Source organism: Oncorhynchus nerka, linkage group LG7, assembly GCF_034236695.1.
Source record: "Oncorhynchus nerka isolate Pitt River linkage group LG7, Oner_Uvic_2.0, whole genome shotgun sequence".
Lineage (NCBI taxonomy): Eukaryota > Metazoa > Chordata > Actinopteri > Salmoniformes > Salmonidae > Oncorhynchus > Oncorhynchus nerka.
The window spans coordinates 37,413,958-37,440,604 of record NC_088402.1 but is presented as its reverse complement, the minus strand read 5'-3'; the positions used below and the strand labels follow the sequence as shown (position 1 = coordinate 37,440,604).

At 42.6% G+C, this 26,647-nt stretch overlaps 1 protein-coding gene across 1 annotated transcript; it reads right to left on the bottom strand.

Moving 5' to 3' along the window:
* Window positions 1-1,249: 1,249 nt before the first annotated feature.
* Window positions 1,250-25,951, bottom strand: LOC115131566 (exopolyphosphatase PRUNE1). Its single transcript, XM_029663373.2, has 8 exons — window positions 25,393-25,951; window positions 13,283-13,387; window positions 12,114-12,319; window positions 11,659-11,843; window positions 11,255-11,413; window positions 8,941-9,035; window positions 5,295-5,453; window positions 1,250-4,735 (listed from the first exon to the last, which is right to left on the bottom strand). Exons 1-8 carry the CDS (start codon window positions 25,642-25,644, stop codon window positions 4,250-4,252), a joined length of 1,647 nt encoding a protein of 548 aa, XP_029519233.2. The 5' UTR covers window positions 25,645-25,951; the 3' UTR covers window positions 1,250-4,249.
* Window positions 25,952-26,647: the final 696 nt, after the last annotated feature.

Genomic DNA, 26,647 nt, shown 5'->3' with positions numbered 1-26,647 from the left:
CAGTAAATGTGCAATAACTGCAGTCTGGTATTTTGGATGCAATAATTGCAGTGCACTGCATTTGAACTGCAGTTATACTGCACTCTAACTGCAGTTACACTTCAAAATTACTGCAGTAAAATAAACAGTGTTATTTTGGATGGAGTTTTTGCTGCATACTGCAGTTATACTGCACTCTGACTGCAATCTTTTTTCATAATGGAAAAATTGATTCAACGTCATCACATGACAATATTGGGGTTGATGACGTGGAAACAACATTGATTCAACCAGTTCTAGCCTACATGGGTCCCATTATGTATGGCGAAAACCAAACACTACATTCCACAGTAAGAACCTTATACCAACGGTCAAGCATGGTGGTGGTAGTGTGATGGCTTTGCTTCCTCAGGACCTGGATGACTTGCCTTAATAGAACGAACCATGAATTATGCTCTGTATCAGGTCATTTTACAGGATAATCCTTCTGTCAGGTCATCCATCTGTGAGCTGAAGCTTGAGCGCAGCTGGGTCATGCAGCAAGAAAATGATCCAAAACACACAATCAAGTCTACATGAAAATCGCTAAAAAAGCCACACATTTGAAGTTTTGTAATGGCCTAGACAAAGTGCAGACTTAATCCCAATTGAGATGTTGTGGCAGGACTTGAAACTAGCAGTTCATGCTTGAAAACCCACAAATGTCTCTTGAGCTAAATCAGTTCTGCATGGAAGAGTGGGCCAAAATTCCTCCAGTGATGTGAGGATTTGCAGCTAAAGATGGCACAACCAGTTATTGAGTGTAAGGGCGCAATTACTTTTTCACACAGGGGCATTTGGTGTTGCATAACTTTGTTTATGAAATAAGTATGAAATTGTTGCGTTATTTGTTCACTCAGGTTAACTTTATATAATATTAGGTTGTGGTTGAAGATCTGATAACATTAAGTATAAAAATAATTTGTAAAAGTGAACAAAATTAGAAATGGGGCAAATACTTTTTCACAGCCCTGTATATTCACACAATAGCATGTTGGGACATGACCAGGAATGGCCGGGCGTGGAAGCACACAGCATATGGTGGGGAAAATGGTGAGAGCGCACCCTAAACAATGTGACACAGCTGACTGGAGGGGTGCGAGTTAGTGACAGGACACTAAAGATTCCAATAGTGCCTTGCAGAAACGTTAGCTTTAGGTTATGATTTTGAATCAGCTCAATGACCCAGAATCAGCAAGAAGCCTGAATGAAACTGGACTACAACACAAACTCTTCAAATCCATCTTTAATAGAACAGCATATTTTTACTCTTACAATATTTTCTTACACGTGGTTTTCACATTCAGTTTTTTTCTCACTTAAATAAAGGAACCACACAGCAAACACTTCATATTGCATACTTGAATACAAGGGAAGTTGAATCCTGATTGTACTGCATAAAATTCACAAAACTACCCATGCTGAAAGGAACTGCATGTTGAGGGGGGGCATCTTTTGATTTAAACCATGAGAAACTGAAAAAGGGAACCAATTTGGTTAAAAAAAACACATTGTGAATGACTTGTCTTTGTTCAACCTGTTTAGAAGCTAAACAAGTCGAGCTAGCTAACATTTCAAACCTTAAACACATGGAGAAATTAGAACACCACAGAGCACATACAAAAACATGTAATCATGACAAATGGTATAGGAAAGGCATTCAAATGAAAAGGCAAACTAGTGTTTAGTGTTCATATTAAACTGCACAGTCACTGAGCCATTGCATTGTAAATACATTTCCCATGAAACACTTCCACAAAAGGTATGTGAGAAAAAAAATAACACAAACATAATTAGCTTTGCTTTTTTGTGACCCCTCTTGGGAACAACGGATTTGGGATACAAGATACAGTACATTGGTGTTGATATTGTCAAAAACAAATTTGCTCATGCATGTTTAGCTGGCAAAACATTTTTTTAAAAATTTTAAAATCTAAGCTTGCTGAACATCTACAAGCCAATGATTGCCAAATCCTTAATACCTGAGGCTCAATATAGAAATCTTTCAGAGTATGTTTATTAGCAAACTCATTATCAATACCATGCTAGCTTAAATGCCATATATTGTTTAACTATGAACGAGATGACTGAACATACCTTCTCACTGTGATGTAGGGAGGATATCAATGAAACTGCATGGTTGATTTATATAATCAAGTATCTTCAACTATACTATCTTCATTTAATATCTTAATTAAATGGTTCAACACAGTGCTAGTCAACACTTAAAGTTGTTTTCTTTTGTCAAATATATTAAATCAAATTATAACAAAATACAATTTTAGTCCCTACCATCCTCCCTGCATTTGATCCAAGATCCTAAAGGACTGGATAGGTGAGAGTAGTATGGTGAAAGCTTCACATAGGCTATCAGAGGAAGCCATCATCTTATTACTTCCACGTATCGAAACATTGTGATCTGGGAACACTGAAAGGGTAGGATCCAAAGCAAGAGACAAGAGACTGTAATGCAATAGTGTCACTGTCTTTTGCTCAGTTTCACTTGGTCAACTGAATTTGAAGATTTTCACACCAACTAGATAACATTAGAGCTGCAGTGTACTGTATGTAGAGAACAGAGGTCTACCCAAACAGACATATAATGACTCCACATCCACAACGATTAAAACATGGCAAGGCACCAGCCTGAACATAATTACCATGCATAGCAGCCAATGTGTTTGTGTCTATGCATTTATCTGTATGTGGGTTGGCCTGGGTGTTTGCACATCTCTGTGGTACAGTAAGTTGAAAACTACTCTTCAGCCCCAACTACAGCCAGCTAATGAAGCAGAAATCTGAACTAATGTTAACTCAAATTAACCGCCACGAGGCTCTCTGGTTATGCGACACAGATTACAGATCAGAGCAATTCATCACTAACTCGGTCCCAGATCTGTTGGTGCTGTATAGTCAACTCTGATGATAGAGGTTGGCAAGAATGCAAACAGATCTCAGACCAGGCTAATTCCTCACTGGTAACATAATCAATGGTGATTCTAGATGATAGGTATATTTGGACAGCTGAAGTAGCATTGCGATATAAATCTCAGTCAGAGAGAGAGAGAGCAAAGGTGACTGAGTATATTTAGGTCTCTGAACGGGGGCAGGAGGTTCGTATGCATGAATGAGCAGCAGAGTTGCATCCATCATCTGTTATCTCTCTATCCACCTCTCTCTCTCTTTGTGGGGAGGATGTGAATTCTTCCCCCTTTTCAGATGGATCCCGACAATGAGGAGAACTTTGTGACTGGTGATAATGTCATCAAGACGTCCCACTAACCATGAAAACTCCACACACACGAAACAAACACGTCTCGCACACACACGTCAGGAGAAATCACGCGTCCAGTCATCAGCCCAATAACACACATATGAAGCTGTACATAGATTGGTTGCACTAAAAACCAGCAGACTCAGCAGTCTTCCAGGACCGCTGAAACACATGCTGTCATAATGGATGAAGTCACTCTCCACTGCAAGATTCTCCCTCATCATAAAGGTTCACTCAAATGCCTGTGACATTGAAATAGGCCCTTCAAAGATGAATTATGTTAGTCCATTATGTATTCTCCACATTTCCAATCCACTCCCCCTACACTTGGAGATGGCACCAACTAACCAACGAGGCAGTCCCATGTACTCAGATGCGATACAGAGAAAACACACACTTCATTCAACCTCCATCTGGAGTCCTTGATACAGTGCTACTAGTCATCCCTTTTTTTCATCCGGTTGCCAGTCTTTTAGAAGAATATCCTATTCTTCATAATGTTCTATGGTGTTGTTAGTCCTGACTTGAGTAAAGCATCCATAAGAGCTTGGTGATCAGTCTGACAGCCACAGTAGTCCAGGGTTGTGTTCATTCGGGCACACCGCAGCAAAACGTGTTGCAACAGAAAACAAAAACAAGCATTTCTTAGTTCAGATGGTACCTCCCTGTTTTGTTCCGTTTGGTTCCGTTTTGTTCCTCCTGAACAGGGCCCTGTTTCCAGTTAATGTCAACAGAGCTGCCGATAGCAAACCTAGGATTGCTATATAACCAGTGAGTTACTGAACATGGCCCCTTTGGATTGTCATTATAATTTGCTATGAGATGTCCCTTATGAAACATACAATTGATTGATATGCTTCTGAATATGAACACTCCTTCTTATAGTCTGTTGGTTGGATTGAGGTGCATGAGGACAGTCAGACAGGGGTACTAGGATTAAAAGGCATCAACAGAAGGTTATTGTTCACCTGGCCAGTTGCCATCTTTATTTTCCCCTGCTTCCCCTCCCATGCGGCTGAACTTCTCCAAAATGGCTTCCGCGCTGATCCGGGGAAGGCCGGCGTCCAGCGGACAGCCCTCCACCAGGCTGTTCATGGGAGTGGCCGGCACCTGGAAGTCCTCCTCCATCCCAGAGTCCTCGGTGCCCAGCAGGCGGCGGCGGTGGTGCCGGGAGGCTGAGAAGCAGCGGGGGCGGGCGTCGTCGTCGAAACTAGGCGACCCCGTGGGGTCAACGTGGTCGTCCAGCTCCTCAAAGTCCTCCGCCTCCCCACAATGCACTTGCTTCTTATCCCACTCTTTCAGGAAGTTCTTGAGAATAGGCAGCACTTTCTTGCGGGAGGCCAGTGCGTTGCCTTGGAGATAAGACTTGATGTTGTTGAAGGGGCTGCTCATTGGAGAGAAGCTCAGAGAGGGGTTGCACGACTTTTCTAATGCTTGGCTCACCTACAGCAGAATGAGAAACACACAGTGTATTGCTATTTCATAGTTGCCTTTTTAACATTGACTAATATTCTCAAATTGTCATGCCTGCATTTGCCCAAAAGGCAACTTTGATATATCTCACTTACAGACATGCTTAATATCAAAGAATAATACATAACAATACCATTTATTTTCACACCAAGGAATAGTTTCTGAGGGCCAATATTAAACTAACTAAGATAGGTTGGTTGGCACAAAAGTAGACCATTTTATGGGGATATTTTTAAACAGTGGGGAGGAAAGATTCACATCGATATTCAAATGGCCTCTTCACAATAAACTGAACTCATATAAAATACCTTTCATGATCATGAACACAAATGTGCCGCATATTTAGGAAAGCACAAAATGGGTCAATTCAGCCAAGTCCATTAGAGGGCTACGTGGAACTACTACTTATGATATAACTACCCCTATCAAATCTATTATATTACTACCCCTATAAATATTAAATCATTACACATCATATGGCATAGGGGTCAATATATTGTAAGAGTGGGCATGACAGTGCAGTTCATACCTCCTCCCTATAGAGGGTGCTGGAACTGTAGACCGCCAGCTGCCGATGGGGCTCACTGCGTTCGTTAAAAGAGATTGTCATGGCGACCACCGCACCGAAACGGTGTTTGTGACAGAACTCACAAAGCTCCTGTTGTAGGCTCCTCCGCTGTAGGAACACCTGTCGAACGAACAGGATGACGTACAACAGCAAACAAAAAAACATTATTATATAGAGAACAGAAATTGGTTCAAACACAATTCAAAATCTTTAAAATACTTTGAGCGTTTGCTTGGTTTCGTTCCAAAGACCAAGTTCAATCAAGTACAGATGCAGTATAAATTATTTCAAATAGTATTTCAACCGAGGTCTGATAGAGAAATATTCTGGCATGCAACAAAACTGTGTCATGCATGTGTGTACAGTCAACGCATGATACATGTGATGGCATGGGGCTGAAGCCAGTAAAATAGAAAGTATTTGTAAAAATAATATATTTGGCCTCCTGAATGGCGTAGCGGTCTAAGACCTGGGTTCATTCCCGGATACAGAAATTAACCCTGGAGTCCCATAGGACGACACGGCTTAGGGGAGGGTTAGGCCGGTGGGGCTTTACTTGGCTCATCGCACTCTAGAGACTCCTTGTGGCGGACCAGGTGCCTGTGGGCTGACCCCGGTCATTGGCGTTTCCTCCGACACATTGGTGTGGCTGGCTACCGGGTTAAGCTGGCGGGTGTTAAGGAGTGCGGTTAGGTGGGTCATGTTTTGGAGGATGCGTGACTTCGCCTCTCCTGAGCCCTTTGGGTAGTTGCAGCGATGAGACAAGCTAGAAAAAGCGGTAATTTTTTTTTACATTCTGGGATCTACTGAATTGCAGCAGATATCAGGGAGTGTTCTTAACTAACAGACATGACTCCTGTCACTATTGTTTAGCCTGGTCTGAAGCAACACAGTAGCTACTGATCTATTTTGATTACGCTAATCAGACTCTACTTTTTACGCTCAGAGACGTTAGTTTAATATAGGTGTCATTTTCTGATAAGGGAATTATATACTTAAAGGTACTGATTAAAAAATTCTGCCCTGAAACGTAACTATTAGTGATTATTAGTTTATGTAGCATGTATAATGAATGATTAAAGTACTAAACATATGTCCAATAAGGTTTGGTAGAGACATGTGAGGGAGAGAAATGTGTGTGTGCGTGTGTGTGTGTGTCTAAGAAAATACCGAGAACAATTCAACTGTGTTTGACCCGACCTGGCTAGAACTCTGAGAAACTTATGATAGGACAGGGAATCAATTCAAGGTTCCTCTAATCTCGGGGGAATGGAACTGTCGGCTTGGTAGTGATAAACAGTGGTGAGAACTATGGGGAAAAGATACAACTCATCTACTGTTCGTGTGTATGTATGTGGGTAGGATATCTACGGTTTGTGTGAAGGTATGTGCGTAAATAGGGAGTGAGTTATAAAATGGATGTCATTTGCTCACATTGTATATAGACTTGTTTATACTGTATTATTGACTGTATGTTTGTTTTACTCCATGTGTAACTCTGTGTCGTTGTATCTGTCGAACTGCTTTGCTTTATCTTGGCCAGGTCGCAATTGTAAATGAGAACTTGTTCTCAACTTGCCTACCTGGTTAAATAAAGGTGAAATAAAATAAATGTCTTTGAATTATGGACTTCAGAGCGCTCTCGTGAATAAACTATACGAGCATTTTGCATAAGCTGAGTCTTTGCCTAATTATTATTAAACCCAGGGTCTTACAAACCTCGTGGATTGGTCAAAGCTTATTGATTGTTAGTTATTATCATTGGGATTGAAAATTCACATGCCACTTTCACTCCTAGATGGCTTGTCACTGCATATACACTACATGACCAAAAGTATGTGGACACCTGCTTGTCAAACATCTCATTCCAAAATCATGGACAATAATATGGAGTTGGTCCCCCTTTGCTGCTATAACAGCTTTCACTCTTCTGGGAAGACATTCCACTAGATGTTAGAACATTGCTGCAGGGACTGACTTCTATTCAGCTACAAGAGCATTAGTGAGGTCAGGCATTGATGTTGGGAAATTAGGCCTGGCTCGCAGTCGGTGTTCCAAGTCATCCCAAAGGTGTTCGATGGAGTTGAGGTTAGGGCTCTGTGCAAGCCTGTCAAGTTCTTCCACACCGATTGTGACAAACCATTTCTGTACGGACCTCGCTTTGTGCACAGGGGCATTGTCATGATGAAACAGGAAATGGCCTTCCCCAAACTGTTGCCACAAAGTTTGAAGCACAGAATCGTCTAGAATGTCATTGTTTGCTGTAGCGTTAAGATTGCCCTTCACTGGAACTAAGGGGCCTAACCCGAACCATGAAAAACAGCCGCAGACCATTATTCCTCCTCCGTCAAACTTTACAGTTGACACTATGCATTGGGGCAGGTAGCGTTCTCCTGGCATCCGCCAAACCAAGATTTGTCTGTTGGACTTCCAGATGGTGAAGCGTTATTCCTCACTCCAGAAAACGTGTTTCTACTGCTCCAGAGTCCAACGCTTGGCATTGCGCATGGTGATCTTAGGCTTGTGTGAGGTTGCTCATCCATGGAAACCCACTTCATGAACGCTCCCGACGAAAACAGTACTTGTGCTGACATTGCTTCCAGAGGCAGTTTGGAACTTGGTAGCGAGTGTTGCAACCGAGGATAGACGCTTCAGCACTCTGCGGTCCCGTTCTGTGTGCTTGTGTGGCCTACCACTTCTCGGCTGAGCCGATGTTGCTCCTAGACGTTTCCACTTCACAATAACAGCACTTACAGTTGACTGGGGCAGCTCTAGCAGGGCAGAGATTTGACAAACTGACTTGTGGGAAAGATGGTATCCTATGACGGTGCCACGTTGAAAGGTCATTCTACTGCCAATGTTTGTCTATGGAGATTGCATGGCTGTGTGCTCGTTTTTAAACACCTCTCAGCAATGGGTGTGGCTGAAAGAGCCAAATCCGCTAATTTGAAGGGATGTCCACATACTTTTGTCTATATAGCGTAGTTGCACCTCCCTGAGGCAGAGGCTCCATTGCCAAAATTAATTAGAAAATTGATATTCTCCCAAGATTATAGACAAATTGGTAACATTGTTGCATTAATGAAGACTTAAGATTATAATAGTGGAATACAATTCTCTCAAAGGAGTAGGAAATATGACTTGGTGAATCATCTGCAAACCCAAATTTGTTAAAGAGTTGGTTGGTCATTCAAAGGCAAATTAGGCAATTCTAATGCATTGTTGTTAATGGGGAAGAGTAAATGTTCACATACACCCAGTGTGATCCTGAGCGGGTGCTGTTAAAGGTAGACTCAGCCATATTCCTTAACCACAAGGAGCAGGGCAACTTCCGACACAAAGACCGCGTGAAGCAGGAGGCTGCACTCGTCAGCATTTGTCGTCAGGCAGCTGTCACAATGCATTAGAGAGATGCAAACTCCTGTGCAGATGTTTAACAGTGTATGTGTTGGTGCTGACGAGTGCAGCCACTTTCTTTTTCACTCTCTTGCTGCACTGCTCTTGTGATTATTAATATCGTTGAGTCTCAGTTTAAAGCATGGTGGCTTAAGCATGGTGGTGGCAGAGTGGATTAAGTGAAGTAACAGCATGGCTAGACAGTACATACATCTAGTGTCATATACACAGTGCAGACTGCCAGTCTCAGGTCGCCCCCAGAGACAGCCTTCATGTCCTTTAGCAGGATCTGCTCTGTAGAAAGACCTGTAACACAAACCAATGGGACAAGCAGTATTACAATGGAATTGGGTATAGACACTACATGACAAACACTACAGCATATCATAAGTTACCATGTAGATCATATATACAGGGCCCTGTGTTTTGGTTAATCATGGCACAGGACCTGGATTTTAACCTTTATTTTAAGCCTTTTCCAGAAATGAGAATTAGACCAAAAATGATAGCAATTGTCTGAGGACATGAAGGCGGGACCATCTGAAATAAAAAGAAAACAGGGCAGTTTGATGAAAAAGCTTTAAAATGTGCAATAAGTAGTTGCTACATAAATGTTTTTACTTACAAATTAATTATATTTACCCATTTGATTCTTGAAGAATATAAATTAGAAATGCCTCATGAGTTTAGTTCAACTGTCGTACCTCATCATAACCCAAACTATAAGCTTGTTTTACTCCAATATTTGTAAACAAAGTAAATGTAAACACTGTATAGCCTCAAAACATGATTAAACTAGAATTGTGATGTCATGTATGGTCAGTCCTTGCATCCATAATATGCTTGAAAATATGGAGAGTGGTACTCAGTAATGTGTTGTATTGGATGTGCCCCAAACATTACACTTTGTATTCAGGACAAAAAGTTTAATTGCTTTGCCACATTTTTGCAGTTTTACTTTAGTGCCTTTTTGCAAACAGGATGCATGTTTTGGAATATTTTTTATTCTGTACAGGCTTCCTTCTTTTCACTCTGTCATTTATGTTAGTATTGTGGAGTAACTACAATGTTGTTGATCCATCCTCAGTTTTCTCCTATCACAGCCATTAAACTCTGTAACTGTTTTAAAGTTACCATTGGCCTCATCGTAAAATCCCTGAACGGTTTCCTTCCTCTCCAGCAACTGAGTTAGTAAAGACACCTGTATCTTTGTATTGACTGGGTGTATTGATACATTCACCATCCAAAGTGTAATTGATAACTTAATTTTGCCCAAACGAATATTCAACAACAGCTTTTTTAACAAAGATTTGACTCATCTACCAGTAGGTGCCCTTTGCCAGGCATTGCAAAACCTCCCTGGTCTTTGTGGTTGAAACTGTGTTTGAAATTCACTGCTCAACTGAGGGAGCTTACAGATAATTACATTTGTAGGGTACAGAGATGAGGTAATCATTTAAAAATCATGTTAAATACTGTTATTGCACACAGAGTGTGACAAACAAATCTCAATTTAATACATTTTAAATTCAGGCTGTAACACAACAAAATGTGGAACAAGTCAATGAGTGTGAATAGTTTCTGAAGGCGATCTATGATGTGACTTGTTTAGCAAATGTGTACTCCTGAACCTATATAGGCTTTCCATAACAAAGGGCTTGAATACGTATAGACTCAAAAGACATTTCAGCTTTTCATTTTTAATTAATTTGTAAAAAAAAAAAAAAAAACATCATTCCACTTTGACATTATGGGATTTTGTGTGTAGGCCAATGACCAAAAATCTAAATTTCATCCATTTTAAAATCAGGCTGTAACACAACAACATTTTGAAAAAGTCAAGAGCACTGTATAACATAACACAAACCTGGAATTTGGTCATCACAAGGCGGAATGACCATCACCTCGGATTGAAGCTATGTAAGTTCAAGGCTGACCGCGTAACTGCAGGCATTATTAGCAGAAAACACGATTGCAATCTTTGTGTGAATACATTTTTTAAAGAAGACTATAGTGGTACCAATATCATGGTACCCCGGTCGGCCTTCAAATTGAGTTACTCAATGAGAGGGGGCAGCACTGAGCTAGCCTGCAACATCACTTCCTGGAGTAGCTCAAACTGTGCATGTTATGTCTCTATGAGATGCCATCTTAACAGACTTTATTTGGCTTCAATGTGCTATTGAGTTTTACATAGGAATGAATGGTGTCATGTGATCAATGTCTTTTTCCTTTGGGTCAACAGAGCAGAGGTTCCCACCTAAGGGGTTTGACATCTTATTTTGTTTACTTCTAGATGGTCACTCCACAACATTCTTTTGAGGTTGTGTGAAATCTCAAACTTACTCTACAACATTCTCTTTAAATAATGGTACCTCTTTATTTGAATGACATGTCATAACAGTGTCATAATACTGACATAATAATGTCATATTGTCATGACATCTTATGTCAAGTGACAAGGCAGATTCATTTTGTGCACCTCTCAACACCTCTCCCATGGCATGTTTTCCCCACCATTTTACCTGAGATGTCAAACTTGGCGCTTTGTAGGGACTGGAAGAGGGCGCCCCTGGGCGGCAGGTCAGGGAAACGCGACTCCAGCAGGCAGGACAGTTGGCTGTCCTTGGGTGTGACCTTGCCAGCCTCAGGGGCCATGTTGACACAATCCAGCACGATGGCCCCTGTGTGGGCACACTGCCAAGTATAGGTGAACTGAGCCAATGATTACTGCTGGCATTGACAAACATGTACAACTACAAGAGAGTTGTCGAATTCAGTGATAATTCATCCTGACATATTCCCCACTGCCTAGTTCTGAGGTATACACTGATTAAAGACCCAGAGACATTGTGGCCCTCGAGGACTGGAGTTTGACACGTTATAGAGAATGCTGGATGTAAGAGAATTATTGCTGTGGCAACCTTACCGTATAATAATTGAGCCACTTGTCTGTCTAGCACTTCAGGTGCCTTGTGGTGAATGTGCTCTGTCACCAAGGTAGCACAGGAACCCACGGTTTCCACGGTGACGGAACAGGACATGGAGGGTGTCCTCTCGAGGTGGTGGTGGTCAATGACTTCCACAACTGCATCCTCCAAGTCGATGTCGGCACTACAGGGAAAAGTCAGGGTTGAGTGAATGTTGTGAAATACGTTGTGTCATACATCTTTAACTATGTGTTTCCTCAATCTTGGTCCAGGAAACTGGCCCTCCACATATCAGGCACTTCCCATAACTTTGACCTGTGTTGTCAATACTACTTGATACTGTAGGTATCCGTGGAAGAAAATCTGAGTGAGAGAAAGGCAAAGCGATGGCAACGGAGAGAACGAGAGTTTAGAACAGAAAATAAATAGAAAGAGTAAAGTTGCAACCGATGACCTAGGAAGCACGTTGTGGTCCACCAGGGTGAGCATCAACCTCTTGGCTCTATGGAGCCCTGCCAGGTCCACCTCGTCACGGAACACCAGAGCCTCAGGCAGAACACCGCTCTCCTTCAGTAGGAACACGTTGTCGGACCGCAGGGGGAACTCAGCCCTCGGGATGTTCAGCACCGGCACCACAGTCTTACCTGAGCTGCCAGACGTCTGGGAACAAAGGGGGACGAAAGAAGAGGAGGAGAAAAGGAGGGAAGGATAGAAGAGGGAGACCAGATCAAAACAGATATCTGACACCAACGCACCTTCCTGCTGAGGCTAGCTGGGATTCCTCTGCAATGTTTTTGTCCATCTTCACAGGCCTTGGGGGATCTTGAGTATCTGAGGTTGTGTGAATATTTCATGAGTAGCGGGGGCGTATAGGCTAGCGAGCAGCTTAAACCAGGGGTTAGGGAGGACGGATGGATCAATGCAGTAATGAAAGATAAGAAGAGACTGGTGCCCGATGGCCAGGGCACCGACACTGTTTTTATGCTTGAGTGACTCTGAGGGTTGTCTGTTCCTATTTTGGAAAATGCTGTGCATTTTGATTACGCTTGGTCAAGCTATTCATGGCCCTCAGACTTACAAATGAGTCACTCAGCGCAAATTCCGCGCCTGCGGTGCTTCAGGACTTTGGCCCTGCTCTCTCAACTCTGTTCACAAGTCAAAGAGAAGATACTTATTCATTACCGCATAGCAGGACGTATTCGTCCACCAATTTGCTTTCAAACAACTGCACTATAGAGTTGTCATTTTGCTTGTATGGGACTTAAAAGGAAAATTCCAGTCAAAAAAAATATTTTGGTATTTGTTTCATTAGTACACTGTTGATACAATCCCAAAATGTATTGCATGCCAGCAATCAAGTTTTGAAGATATAGAACTTAAAAATATATATTGTTCATAATTACATAAGCTCATTCTGGAAGCCTCTGGAGAGCCTAAAATGTTGTCAAGGGCCCGCGGGCCCCAATTTCGGCAGCCCTGAAGTAGTGTCAATATTTATTACCGTATAAAAACCTAAACATATGAGGGGAATGAATAATTCAGGTATGCTAACTTATTTCCGACCTGGGTTGAGGGATTCCCTAATGAGAGGCGGTACAGGCTAGAAACTAGCTTTGGACTCACTTTGGACAGAAAGTAGGCAAAGGCAAGGGACGACACCATGGAGTCGAGGTCACAGGCCTCGTTGCCAAGGATGACGTGGATCCCAGAGCTTCCCTCCGCACTGCCCTAAGGAGGTTATGAAAAAATAAAGGAAGAAAAAGAGGGGGGGGCAAGAGAGTGGTAAAATTCTGTCAGCTTTATACTTTGCAGATTTGTAAACAGTTTTTTTTAACACAGCCAAGGCTACACTAGTCAAAATGTAAAAAGTATTAGTATCATCTAAACCAAGGGTTTCCACCCTTTTATAGCATGAGAGTTTCTTCATGAAATGAGAGCTACAAAATTATGAAACGTTGCGAGCTACTCATACATTTTCTCTAGCTTTCAAATAGGCACACTTTATACTTTTCCAATGGAATTGGATGTTCTGAGCCCATGTCAATGCTTAAATCACATCAGAAGACCATTTTTGAGGGCATTTTGCTAAAAAGTCCTGTGCTTGTCTAACATTTTTTTTTGCTGCTGCATATGTCATGTCATGACAGAGTTTGATAAACAAAAGCCAACCCGATTGATAGAAATAATCATGCCATAATTCTGCCAGGTAAGTGTTACGCTCGTCGAAATGATCGGAACAAGGTGCAGCGTGGTAGGCGTACATTTTGTTTTTATTAAAAATGAACACCTAAAAACAACAAAAGGAAAACGAACGTAACGTTCGGTAGGCTACAAGAGCTGTACAAAAAACAACATCCCACAAAACTAAGGTGGCAAAACAGGCTGCCTAAGTATGATTCCCAATCAGAGACAACGACAGACAGCTGTCCCTGATTGAGAACCATACCCGGCCAAAACAGAAATAAAGAACATAGAGTTTCCCACCCGAGTCACACCCTGACCAACCAAACATAAAGAATAAAAAGATCTCTACGGTCAGGGCGTGAAATTAAGCCTACTTTTCAGTTAATGTTTCATTAAGACGGTGTTGGAGAAAGTCTTTCTGTCTACGCAGAAGACAGTTATCATGATTGCTAACTAGCTACACGAAGTGAATGGTAGAGACAAACGCGTGCACCACACAAGACATACAGGGTCAATATAGCTTGGAATTAATTGGCAGAGTGTTATGTTTGTCTTTTTAAGCCAATTGTGGCTAACTAGGGGCGAGATAATGAACTTAAGGTGTCTGATACTTGTGAGATTTGTTTATGACAGTTTGCGGTGGAACACGTGAAAAATACATGCACTTTCTGAATTGTTTAGTGAGTTACTTATAGGTGGGCTGCAAGCTTCTGGTAGCTCGCAATCAACCTGTTGGAGACCCAAACAGTCGTCAGAATGTTTGATACCTACCTGCAGTCAGTTATTGATTAGCCAAAATTTAGCCTACTGAAACAAATCCTATTTTGACAGCCTGAAATGGTTGCCAGTCAGGCTCACAGTAGTTAGTTAGCATCTAGCCTATGCTAACATTTTTGGACTGCTGATTATAATCTAATTAGGCGTATCAACGAACATCAACTACCTTAAGTTTAATAACAGTGAGTGAATGTGCAGCTGAAACTCTGATATAGCCTTATTAGACTCAGCGGGATGTTTTCATTTGGATCATTTTAGCTTTCGTTTGATAGACCCACTGTGATAATGAGTGTGATTAGTCTCGCTTTATCTGTGACATGATGTAAGAAACAGTGTTATTACTGACAACGGGGGGGAGATGGCCTTGCTGTGATGTGATGATTCAAAAGCAATGAAAGCACTAATTACCAGTGTGTGTGGCAGCATGCAGTATAAACACAAAAAAGAAAAACCAGCCATCTGGGTTCAGCAAAGTTCTTCTGACCCCCTATCCTCTGCATTGTGAACACTTGAATGAGCTAATTCAGTTAGTTTCTCAACCTGTATTTATCTGTAAATTAGGAGAAAAGGCCCAAACACAAACTATTTAGCAGGTATTATATGCTAACAACTACTTCGCCCCTTCAGGCCACCATACATTTAACAATGAATCTATAAGGTGGGTCCACGATTGTACTTTGTGAACCAGCGTAACAAGGATAGGATCTCTCCTGTTGATCTCAACATATTGGGAGTTGATGTGCATCCTATTGACTTCAATGGTAAATCAAGAAATATAGCCAGGTCTGCCTCCTAGACTGGTTTTTCTCACCATCAGTATGGGGTGTCGCTAACTGTGTGGAGAGAGCCATTCCGCCCCATGTTAAGGGCCCCAAGGGTGAAGGTAACGGGCAGCCAGTGTGAGTGTACTACGACATGGTGTCATGGCCGCCCAGCCTCCCCTTCCCTCGCATCTCCCTCTTCCCAGCGTGCCTGTCACCTCCTATAAGCCGTAGTAGTGGTCAGACCCGGGCAGGCAAGCAGGAACCAAAAGGAGGCTATATTTAACCACAGAGTGTGTGTGCAGCAGAGCTCTCCAACTGTGACTCCATGACTGTTCCATGGCAAATAGAACGATTCGGGGCCACCTCTACTACAGCTATAGTAATCCAGTATTGCAGTATCCATTCAAGGACAAGGCCAGAAATATAAACAAGGGTTAGATAAGAGATGAACAACTTGGTTGGTGGGAAAATGTAGGCCTGTGACACAAATATGGAAGTGCTGAGGGGGAATGTTATGATAGTAAAATGATCATGATAGGATGCTCTGATTCACGCAGCTCTGAACTTCATGCATGTCCCTGTGCGACTGTTTTGTTCGCCATCAATTGTAGATAATGGCGTTAATGGGAAATGCTAACTGTTTTGCAACGGGCTTCATATGCAGCTCACTCTATTACTGAGAAATGTCAATTACTGTTTTATAACAGGGCACTGCTGTTTTCTAACAGTTATCCTCATATCCCACGCTAATGAAAATTCTACCACTTTAACAGAACAATCCATGTAGGCCTGCATTTGAGTGCAGCGTTCTGGGCAAGGATCACTGAGACACTTTGTCAGCTTCATTGAGTTGATATTGATGAGCCAACAGTGTTCCATTATTACTCAAGCACAAATCAAATGCAGTAACGCACACTGGCTACTCTCACTTGTCTCCCTTTCAGAGTGACCTATCATAGCTCTCATTCCATCTGGTTAATGTAAAACCACACCACACTGAGGCATTCTCTCTCCAGTCCACTTAGAACAGGCCTCAGGGATTTGGAGAGGTAAGGCTAACACCCTGCTAAACCGTGGAATTGGTGGACAGAGTCGCAAAGCGTGTGGAGAGAGGGAGGAGAGACAAGCCCTATTCTTCCTCATTCTACATTTCTTTCTCATCCTCATCATCATTATAACATTTCAGTTAAATACATCCACTTTGAGTCCCCTTTTGTCGGGAATAGTGTTATTTTATGTAGGTAATTGTGTAATTTTAGGTAACGGTTATGAACTTCGGTAGTTGGAAATAACTTAGATAGGCAAACATGTATTTTAATCTGTCTGTCGGCATATTTCAAGACATGACATATGAGGGTGCAGTGGATACCCGACGGGTTGGACGATACTTTTCTCGTCAATCATATTTTAAAAAACGTATACTTAAAAACTGGAAATGAACCAATCGTCCATCGTTAACGGAAGTGTGTGGGCTACGGAGAGAAACAAAAATGGTGCAGTTTGAGGCCATGTGGCGGAAAGTGATGCGGGCGCTGGAGATGGGGGTGTGTGCTCCTGGGTCTGGGCAGGTGTGATGTAGTTGATGTTTGTATGATGTTGTCGTTTGTATGTATATGTTTTAATATTGTTTTTGTATGTTTTATAAAAGATCAAATCAAATCTTAGGAAAAGAAATGGACCATTTCAACAATGTCAGAATTTCGCCAATAACCTTATATTGACTATAAGTGTTTGATTATGGGAAAGGTGAGCATGTTGATGAACATGTGGATGAGCATGTTGTGGGCTCCCCAACCCCAGTGTGTGGGCATGAGACAGGACAGGCATACAAAACGTTAGGCTAGTTCTCTTATACTAGCTCCACAGAGCTCCACAGTAGGCAGAGTAGTCATGGATGACCCCAGACATAAACATTAACACATAGGGCTGGTTTCCCAAAAACCGATTAGTCTAGTCCTACAACTAAAAATCCCATTTAATTAAGAATCTCCATTGATATAGACTTTCAGTCCAGGACTAGGCTTAATCCATGTCCAGAAATGTGTATTTATTGATTTTTATTTAACCCTTATTTTACCAGGTAAGTTAGCCGAGAACACATTCTCATTTACAGCAACAACCTGGATGAATGAGACCAATCCCTTACACCATGAGGTATGAGGGAAAGACTGGGAATTTAGCCAGCCCTACTCTTAAGATAAGTGCCATTGGATTTTTAGTAACCACCAAGAGTCAGGACACTCGTTTAACATCCCATCTGAAAGACAGCACCCTACACAGGGCAATGTCCCCAATCACTGTCCTGGGGTATTGGGATAATTATTTTAGACCAGAGGAAAGAGTGCCTCCTATTGGCTCTCCAACACCACTTCCAGCAGCTTCTGGTCTCCCATCCAGAGACTGACCAGGACCAACATTGCTAAGCTTCAGAGGCAAGCCAGCAATGGGTTGCAGGGTGGTATGCTCCTGGCCCAAACCAGCCCTTAGTCTCCAGCCATGTGAGGAAGCAATAATGTGAAGTGACAGTGGCTAAACTAAGGTTGCCCAGTGCCCAACAGAATACAGAGACCTCCTGTATGGCAGTATCCAGACATAACCTGACCTAAGTGGTTGATATGAACTAGAGGTCGACCGATTATGATTTTTCAACGCCGATGCCGATTATTGGAGGACCAAAAAAGCCGATACCGATTACTCGGCCGATTCTTTTTGTTTATTTGTAATAATGACAATTACAACAATACTGAATGAACTCTTATTTTAACTTAATATAATACATCAATAAAATCAATTTAGCCTCAAGTAAATAATGAAACATGTTCAATTTGGTTTAAATAGTGCAAAAAACAAAGTGTTGGAGAAGAAAGTAAAAGTGCAATATGTGCTATGTAAGACGAGCTAACGTTTCAGTTCCTTGCTCAGAACATGAGAACATATGAAAGCTGGTGGTTCCTTTTAACATGAGTCTTCAATATTCCCAAGTTAGAAGTATTAGTTTGTAGTTATTATAGGAATTATAGGACTATTTCCCTCTATACCATTTGTATTTCATTAACCTTTGACTATTAGCGCGCGCTAACTAGCTAGCCATTTCACATCGGTTACACCAGCCTCATCTCGGGAGTTGATAGGCTTGAAGTCATAAACAGCGCAATGCTTGACGCACAACGAAGAGCTGCTGGCAAAACGCACAAAAGTAATGTTTGAATGAATGTTTACGCGCCTGCTTCTGCCTACCACCGCTCAGTCAGATACTTGTATGCTTGTATGCTCAGTCAGATTATATGCAACGCAGGACATGCTAGATAATATCTAGTAATACAATCCTACAATCTAAGCTAGATGCCCTCAATCTCACACAAATCATCAAGGAACCCACCAGGTACAACCCTAAATCTGTAAACAAGGGCACCCTCATAGACGTCATCCTGACCAACTGGCCCTCCAGATACACCTCCGCTGTCTTCAACCAGGATCTCAGCGATCACTGCCTCATTGCCTGTATCCGCTACGGAGCCGCAGTCAAACGACCACCCCTCATCACTGTCAAACGCTCCCTAAAACACTTCTCTGAGCAGGCCTTTCTAATCGACCTGGCCCGGGTATCCTGGAAGGACATTGACCTCATCCCGTCAGTTGAGGATGCCTGGTCATTCTTTAAAAGTAACTTCCTCACCATTTTAGATAAGCATGCTCCGTTCAAAAAATGCAGAACTAAGAACAGATATAGCCCTTGGTTCACTCCAGACCTGACTGCCCTAGACCAGCACAAAAACATCCCGTGGCGGACTGCAATAGCATCGAATAGTCCCCGCGAAATGCAACTGTTCAGGGAAGTCAGGAACCAATACACGCAGTCAGTCAGGAAAGCTAAGGCCAGCTTCTTCAGGCAGAAATTTGCATCCTGTAGCTCCAACTCCAAAACGTTCTGGGACACTGTGAAGTCCATGGAGAACAAGAGCACCTCCTCCCAGCTGCCCACTGCACTGAGGCTAGGTAACACGGTCACGAACCGATAAATCCATGATTATCGAAAACTTCAACAAGCATTTCTCAACGGCTGGCCATGCCTTCCGCCTGGCTACTCCAACCTCGGCCAACAGCTCCGCCCCCCCCCCCCCCCCACAGCTACTCGCCCAAGCCTCTCCAGGTTCTCCTTTACCCAAATCCAGATAGCAGATGTTCTGAAAGAGCTGCAAAACCTGGACCCGTACAAATCAGCTGGGCTTGACAATCTGGACCCTCTATTTCTGAAACTATCCGGCGCCATTGTCGTAACCCCTATTACCAGCCTGTTCAACCTCTCTTTCATATCGTCTGAGATCCCCAAGGATTGGAAAGCTGCCGCAGTCATCCCCCTCTTCAAAGGGGGAGACACCCTGGACCCAAACTGTTACAGACCTATATCCATCCTGCCCTGCCTATCTAAGGTCTTCGAAAGCCAAGTCAACAAACAGGTCACTGACCATCTCGAATCCCACCGTACCTTCTCCGCTGTGCAATCTGGTTTCCGAGCCGGTCACGGGTGCACCTCGCTCAAGGTACTAAACGATATCATAACCGCCATCGATAAAAGACAGTACTGTGCAGCCGCCTTCATCGACCTTGCCAAGGCTTTCGACTCTGTCAATCACCATATTCTTATCGGCAGACTCAGTAGCCTCGGTTTTTCTGATGACTGCCTTGCCTGGTTCACCAACTACTTTGCAGACAGAGTTCAGTGTGTCAAATCGGAGGGCATGCTGTCCTGTCCTCTGGCAGTCTCTATGGGGGTGCCACAGGGTTCAATTCTCGGGCCGACTCTTTTCTCTGTATATATCAATGATGTTGCTCTTGCTGCGGGCGATTCCCTGATCCACCTCTATGCAGACGACACCATTCTATATACTTCCGGCCCGTCCTTGGACACTGTGCTATCTAACCTCCAAACGAGCTTCAATGCCATACAACACTCCTTCCGTGGCCTACAACTGCTCTTAAACGCTAGTAAAACCAAATGCATGCTTTTCAACCATTCGCTGCCTGCACCCGCACGCCTGACTAGCATCACCACCCTGGATGGTTCCGACCTTGAATATGTGGACATCTATAAGTACCTAGGTGTCTGGCTAGACTGTAAACTCTCCTTCCAGACTCATATCAAACATCTCCAATTGAAAATCAAATCTAGAGTCGGCTTTCTATTCCGCAACAAAGCCTCCTTCACTCACGCCGCCAAACTTACCCTAGTAAAACTGACTATCCTACCGATCCTCGACTTTGGCGATGTCATCTACAAAATTGCTTCCAACACTCTACTCAGCAAACTGGATGCAGTTTATCACAGTGCCATCCGTTTTGTCACTAAAGCACCTTATACCACCCACCACTGCGACCTGTATGCTCTAGTCGGCTGGCCCTCGCTACATATTCGTCGCCAGACCCACTGGCTCCAGGTCATCTAGGTAAAGCTCCGCCTTATCTCAGTTCACTGGTCACGATGGCAACACCCACCCGTAGCACGCGCTCCAGCAGGTGTATCGCACTGATCATCCCTAAAGCCAACACCTCATTTGGCCGCCTTTCGTTCCAGTTCTCTGCTGTCTGTGACTGGAACGAATTGCAAAAATCGCTGAAATTGGAGACTTTTATCTCCCTCACCAACTTCAAACATCTGCTATCTGAGCAGTTAACCGATCGCTGCAGCTGTACATAGTCTATCGGTAAATAGCCCACCCATTTTTACCTACCTCATCCCCATACTGTTTTTATTTATTTACTTCTCTGCTCTTTTGCACACCAATATCTCTACCTGTACATGACCATCTGATCATTTATCACTCCAGTGTTAATCTGCAAAATTGTAATTATTCGCCTACCTCCTCATGCCTTTTGCACACAATGTATATAGAGTCTCTTTTTTTCTACTGTGTTATTGACTTGTTAATTGTTTACTCCATGTGTAACTCTGTGTTGTCTGTTCACACTGCTATGCTTTATCTTGGCCAGGTCGCAGTTGCAAATGAGAACTTGTTCTCAACTAGCCTACCTGGTTAAATAAAGGTGAAATAAAAAAATAAAAAAATAAAAAAATATCATCAACCATGTGTAGTTAACTAGTGACTATGATTGATTGTTTTTTATAAGATAAGTTTAATGCTAGCTAGCAATTTACCTTGGCTTACTGCATTCGCGTAACAGGCAGTCTCCTTGTGGAGTGCAACGAGAGAGAGGCAGGTCGTTGTTGCATTGGACTAGTTAACTGTAAGGTTGCAAGATTTGATCCCCCGAGCTGACAAGATGAAAATCTGTCGTTCTGCCCCTGAACAAGGCAGTTAACCCACCCTTCCTAGTCTGTCATTGAAAATAAGAATGTGTTCTTAACTGACTTGCCTAGTTAAATAAAGGTATAAAATATATATATATATATATATTTTTTTTTAAATCGGCAAATCGGCGCCCAAAAATACAGATTTCCGATTGCTATGAAAACTTGAAATCGGCCCTAATTAATCGGCCATTCCGATTAATCGGTCGACCTCTAATATGAACCAAACAGAAGCATCTGACTGGAGGGCAGAAACATTCAATCTAACAGGCGACAAGAGCCAGGAAGTATGCCACGAAGTTTTGATTACGCCCACATAAAATGGGAAATCATACTTGGAGGATGCCAGGAGTGAAGAACTTTTAAGTGAATAGATCATAGCCAATTGGCTTGGGAGTAATGGTGGGTTAAGGAATGCTTGCACCTTGCTCGCTGCACTTCAAAAAGAAAATAGGCACTACAAACTACAACCTGGGCTACTACAGTCCATACTGTACTACAGTGTCATACAGGGAGGGTTTTAAGAAGGGAATTCAATTCAGCCCATTTCATGTTTTAATTTGTGTTACGTCATGTCTCAAATGTGTTCTCCCACCACAGCTGTTCTCTAATGGAAAGAAAAAAACTAAAGTGAAGAGCGTTAATGGTGACTACTAAAAAGAAATGGCCGACCCCTTGAAATTAGACACCTACCCTTTAAACCTTTGCTGTGCCTGACAGCCAAAGACAGTGGAAGGAAGGGGGGATGAGATGTCTGCCATCCAGGCATAGTGACAGAGGTGCCACCTAATGTCACTATTAATGTCACATGCACAACAGTAAAGCAGTTGGGCCACAGGAATTTGGATGTGAGAGCTTTAGCCCAGACTACGCCCACCTAGACTCCAGAAAGTATTCAGACCCCTTGACTTTTTTTTACATTTTGTTACATTACATATTCTAAAAGGGATTAATATATTAAAAAAATTCCTCAGCAATCGACACACAATAGCCCATAATGATGAAGTGAAAACAGGTTTTTAGACATTTTTGAAAATGTATTAAAAATAAAACACAGAAATACCTTATTTACATAAGTATTCAGACCCTTTGCTATGACACTCGAAATTGAGCTCAGGTGCATCCTGTTACCATTGATCAACCTTGAGATGTTTCTACAACTTGATTAGAGTCCACCTGTGCTAAATTGATTTGATTGGACATGATTTGGAAAGGTACACACCTGTCTAAATAAGTTCTCACAGTTGACGGTGCATGTCAGAGCAAAAAACAAGACAATGAGGTCGAAGGAATTGTCCGTTCTGCAGCATTGGTCCACAAGACCACAGTGGCCTCCATAATTCTTAAATGGAAGAAGTTTTGGGGACCTCCCGAGTGGAGCAGCGTTCTAAGGCACTGTATCTCAGGCATCATTACAGACCTGCATTCGATCCCAGGCTGTGTCACAACTGTCCGTAACTGGGAGTCCCATAGTTTGGCGCACAATTGGCCCAGCACCGTCTGGGTAAGGGGAGGGTTTAGCTGGGGGGGCTTTACTTGGCACATTGTGCCCTAGTGACTCTTTATGGCAGCCAGGCTCCTGCATGTTTACCTCGTCGTTAGTTGAACGGTGTTTCCTCCGACACCTTGACGAGGCTGGCTTCCAGGTTAAGCGGGCGGTTGTTAAGGAGTGCGGTGGTGGGTCATGTTTCGGGGGACGCATGACTCGACCTTTGCCTCTCCCGAGCCTGTTGGTGAGTTGCAGCGATGAGACATGATCGTAATTGAAATTGGGAGAAAAATAATGTATAGAAGAAGTTTGGAACCACCAATACTTCCTGGAGCTGGCTGCCTGGCCAAACTGAGCAATCAGGGGAGAAGGGCATGGTCAGGGAGGTGACCAAAAACCCGATAGTCACTCTGACAGAGCTCTAGAGTTCCTCTGTGGAGATGGGGAAACCTTCCAGAAGGACAACCATATCTGCAACATGCCACCAATCAGGCCTTTATGGTAGAGTGGCCAGAAGGAAGCCATTCATCAGTAAAAAAAAAAACATGACAGCCCACTTGGAGTTTGCCAAAAGGCACCTAAAGACTCTCAGACCATGAGAAACAACATTATCTGGTCTGATGAAACCAAGATTGAATTATTTGGTCTGAATGTCAAGCGTCACATCTGGAGGAAACCTGGCATCAAGTCTGGAAGAAACCTACGCTGAAGCATGGTGTTGGACGCATCATGCTGTGGGGATGTTTTTCAGTGGCAGGGACTGGGAGACTAGTCAGGATCTAGGCAAAGATGAATGGAGCAAAGTACAGAGAGAGATCCTTGATGAAAACCTGCTCCAGAGCACTCAGGACCTCAGACTGGGGTGAAGGTTCACCTTCCAACAGGACAACGACCCTAAGCACACAACCAAGACAACACAGGAGTGGCTTTGGGACAAGTCTCAATGTCCTTGAGTGGCCCAGCCAGAGCCCGGACTTGAATCCGATCTAACATCTCTGGAGAGACCTGAAAACAGCTGTGCAGCAACGCCATTCAACCTGACAGAGCTTGAGAGGATCTGCAGAGAGGAATGGGAGAAACTCCTCAAATACAGGTGTGCCAAGCTTGTAGCATCATACCCAAGAAGACCCAAGGCTGTAATCGCTGCCAAAGGTGCTTCAACAAAGTAATGAGAAAAGGGTCTGAACACTTATGTAAATATGATATTTCCATTATTTTTATTATGAATTTACACAAATTTCTAAAAACCTGTTTTAACTGTGTCATTGTGGGCAATTGTGTGTAAATTGATGAGGGGGAAAAAACAATTTAATACATTTTGGAATAAGGCTGTAACGTGACAAAATGTGGAAAAAGTCAAGGGGTCTGAATACTTTCCGATTGCACTGTATATAGACAGGCGAACTCACCACACATGTTAGCTTTCGTCTTGATTGGGCACACACTGAGAGAATACATGGTCAGTAAATGCCAGGAATGGGGCAGATAGGGAATTGCTTAAGAGATTGTTTTCCATGTCTAGCTCTTTGCACTTGACTAATAGTCACACAAATGATTAACCCTCACGGCATCGGTTATCTGACTCTACTGTGACAACACTTTGCTAAATATATTGAAAACATACCAACGAGGCCTGGTGTAGGGTTTGCTGTGCAAGAACTGCATCATGCAATATTCGACAATGACTGTAATGGAAGTAACGGTGGGCAATATTCTACCTCTTGCTCTCTGACAACTCATCCACACATCACCCCCTCATTAGTCATGGCGATCTGTGGTTTGTGTATGTTAGACCTTTTACAACACGAAGATGCAAAAAAATGTTTTGAATCTTGAACCAAACTGTATTTGACTCTATGTTCAATCAATAAACTCTCAATTTTAGTTGACAGTTGGCTGTCAAGACTAAACTTTTAAATTTCACTCCGTGACAAGAGTAACTGACTCAAAGCCACAAGAGGGTAGAATACATTTCGAACGTTACTTGTTAGGCAGAGGTAGTTGCAGACACGTTGGAATGGTTTAGTAATAGAATAGTACATGATGAGTAATATATTAGTAATACGCTAGCTAATTCAATAGGAAAAAAACAAATATGGCATGACAGACAGCAGAGAGAGCACGCGATGGACAGGGCTAGTCATTGAGCAGAGCAACTGAGACATCTGTAAAACATGCAATGCATAGTAAACGTGTTCGTGTGTTTGTCTACCTTTATTGCAGCACTACATCTCTGTAGAAACCCCTCCATTTTCGCCAGCGTAGAGCACGCCCGGGATATTCTGTAAAACAGAATGTTTCCAGACCAGGATCCTGTGCAAAGACAAGTTGACAAATATTTCAACACCACGTTTTGAAAAACAGCAGCTCCTGAAGTGTAGCGGCTATAATGTAGAAAGTGACAGTGGTGGGTCCTTCGCGAATGAACGGCTCTTTTTGGTGAACATAAGGATCCGAATTGCATCTGTGAAAGAGCCGTTCATTTAGCTCCCTGATTTGCATATTGTTACTGCTTTTTCAGCTACAGACAACGATTATCTGCAGATAAGTTATAAAAACATTGTATGAAGAGTGTAATTCCTCACTGCAGGAAGAATAAATAGTGAGGTGAGATACGTTTTCAAGTCCACACGCATTTAGCTGTACATTCCTTTTTTTGCAGGTCATCTAATAATATGCTCCGGTAAAAAAAATGTATTTGAATACACATGTCACGATCTGACACAATGGGAGGTAACTTTGTTGGCTTAAATTTGATATTTTCATGGTTTTCAGTATTTTTTTTAAGCGCTACTGAACGAAGAGCCGTTTAGGCGCCAAATGAGCGGCTCTTTTAGCTTAACGGAGGCAATGAGCCGGTTCACTGAAAAGACTCGGAACGCGGGTAAATATTCCACTAAATTCGTGATGTCACAAACGGAGTTGTGCCAAAAAGCAATCCACTACAGAACTGTGTGGTAGATATATTGATATATTTATTTGATAAGTTAAAACATAATACAACCACACATGCATGTAAAATGATCGAGAATGACATTAAAAAAAGTTTGAATCGTGGTCCTCTTAAAAAATGTCTCATTTACATTTACGAACAAATAACATCGTAGGCCTAGGCTACGCAGTAGATCTAGCGTACTAGGCATACTTAGGTATATTTATGAATAACATTTTTAACTTATATTGCGATTTTCAAATAATCTAAAAATATTTTAAAAAGCAAACAAACAAAACATGTTAATGATGGAGATTGAAAGTCAGTCGGCTTCGGATGAAGTTGAGGCATTTGGGGCTGGAAAGGCAGTAGGTTCATCGTAGGTCCAATAGAGAGGGCATTGATGGGACAGGCAAGGATAAACAATGACAATCTGACAACAACAAAAAACAGGTTAACAACGCACCACACCTGCTTCTCGGGAATAGTCAGTCGTTCCATTAGAGCCACTCCTCTGGTACTGGTCCTCAATTGC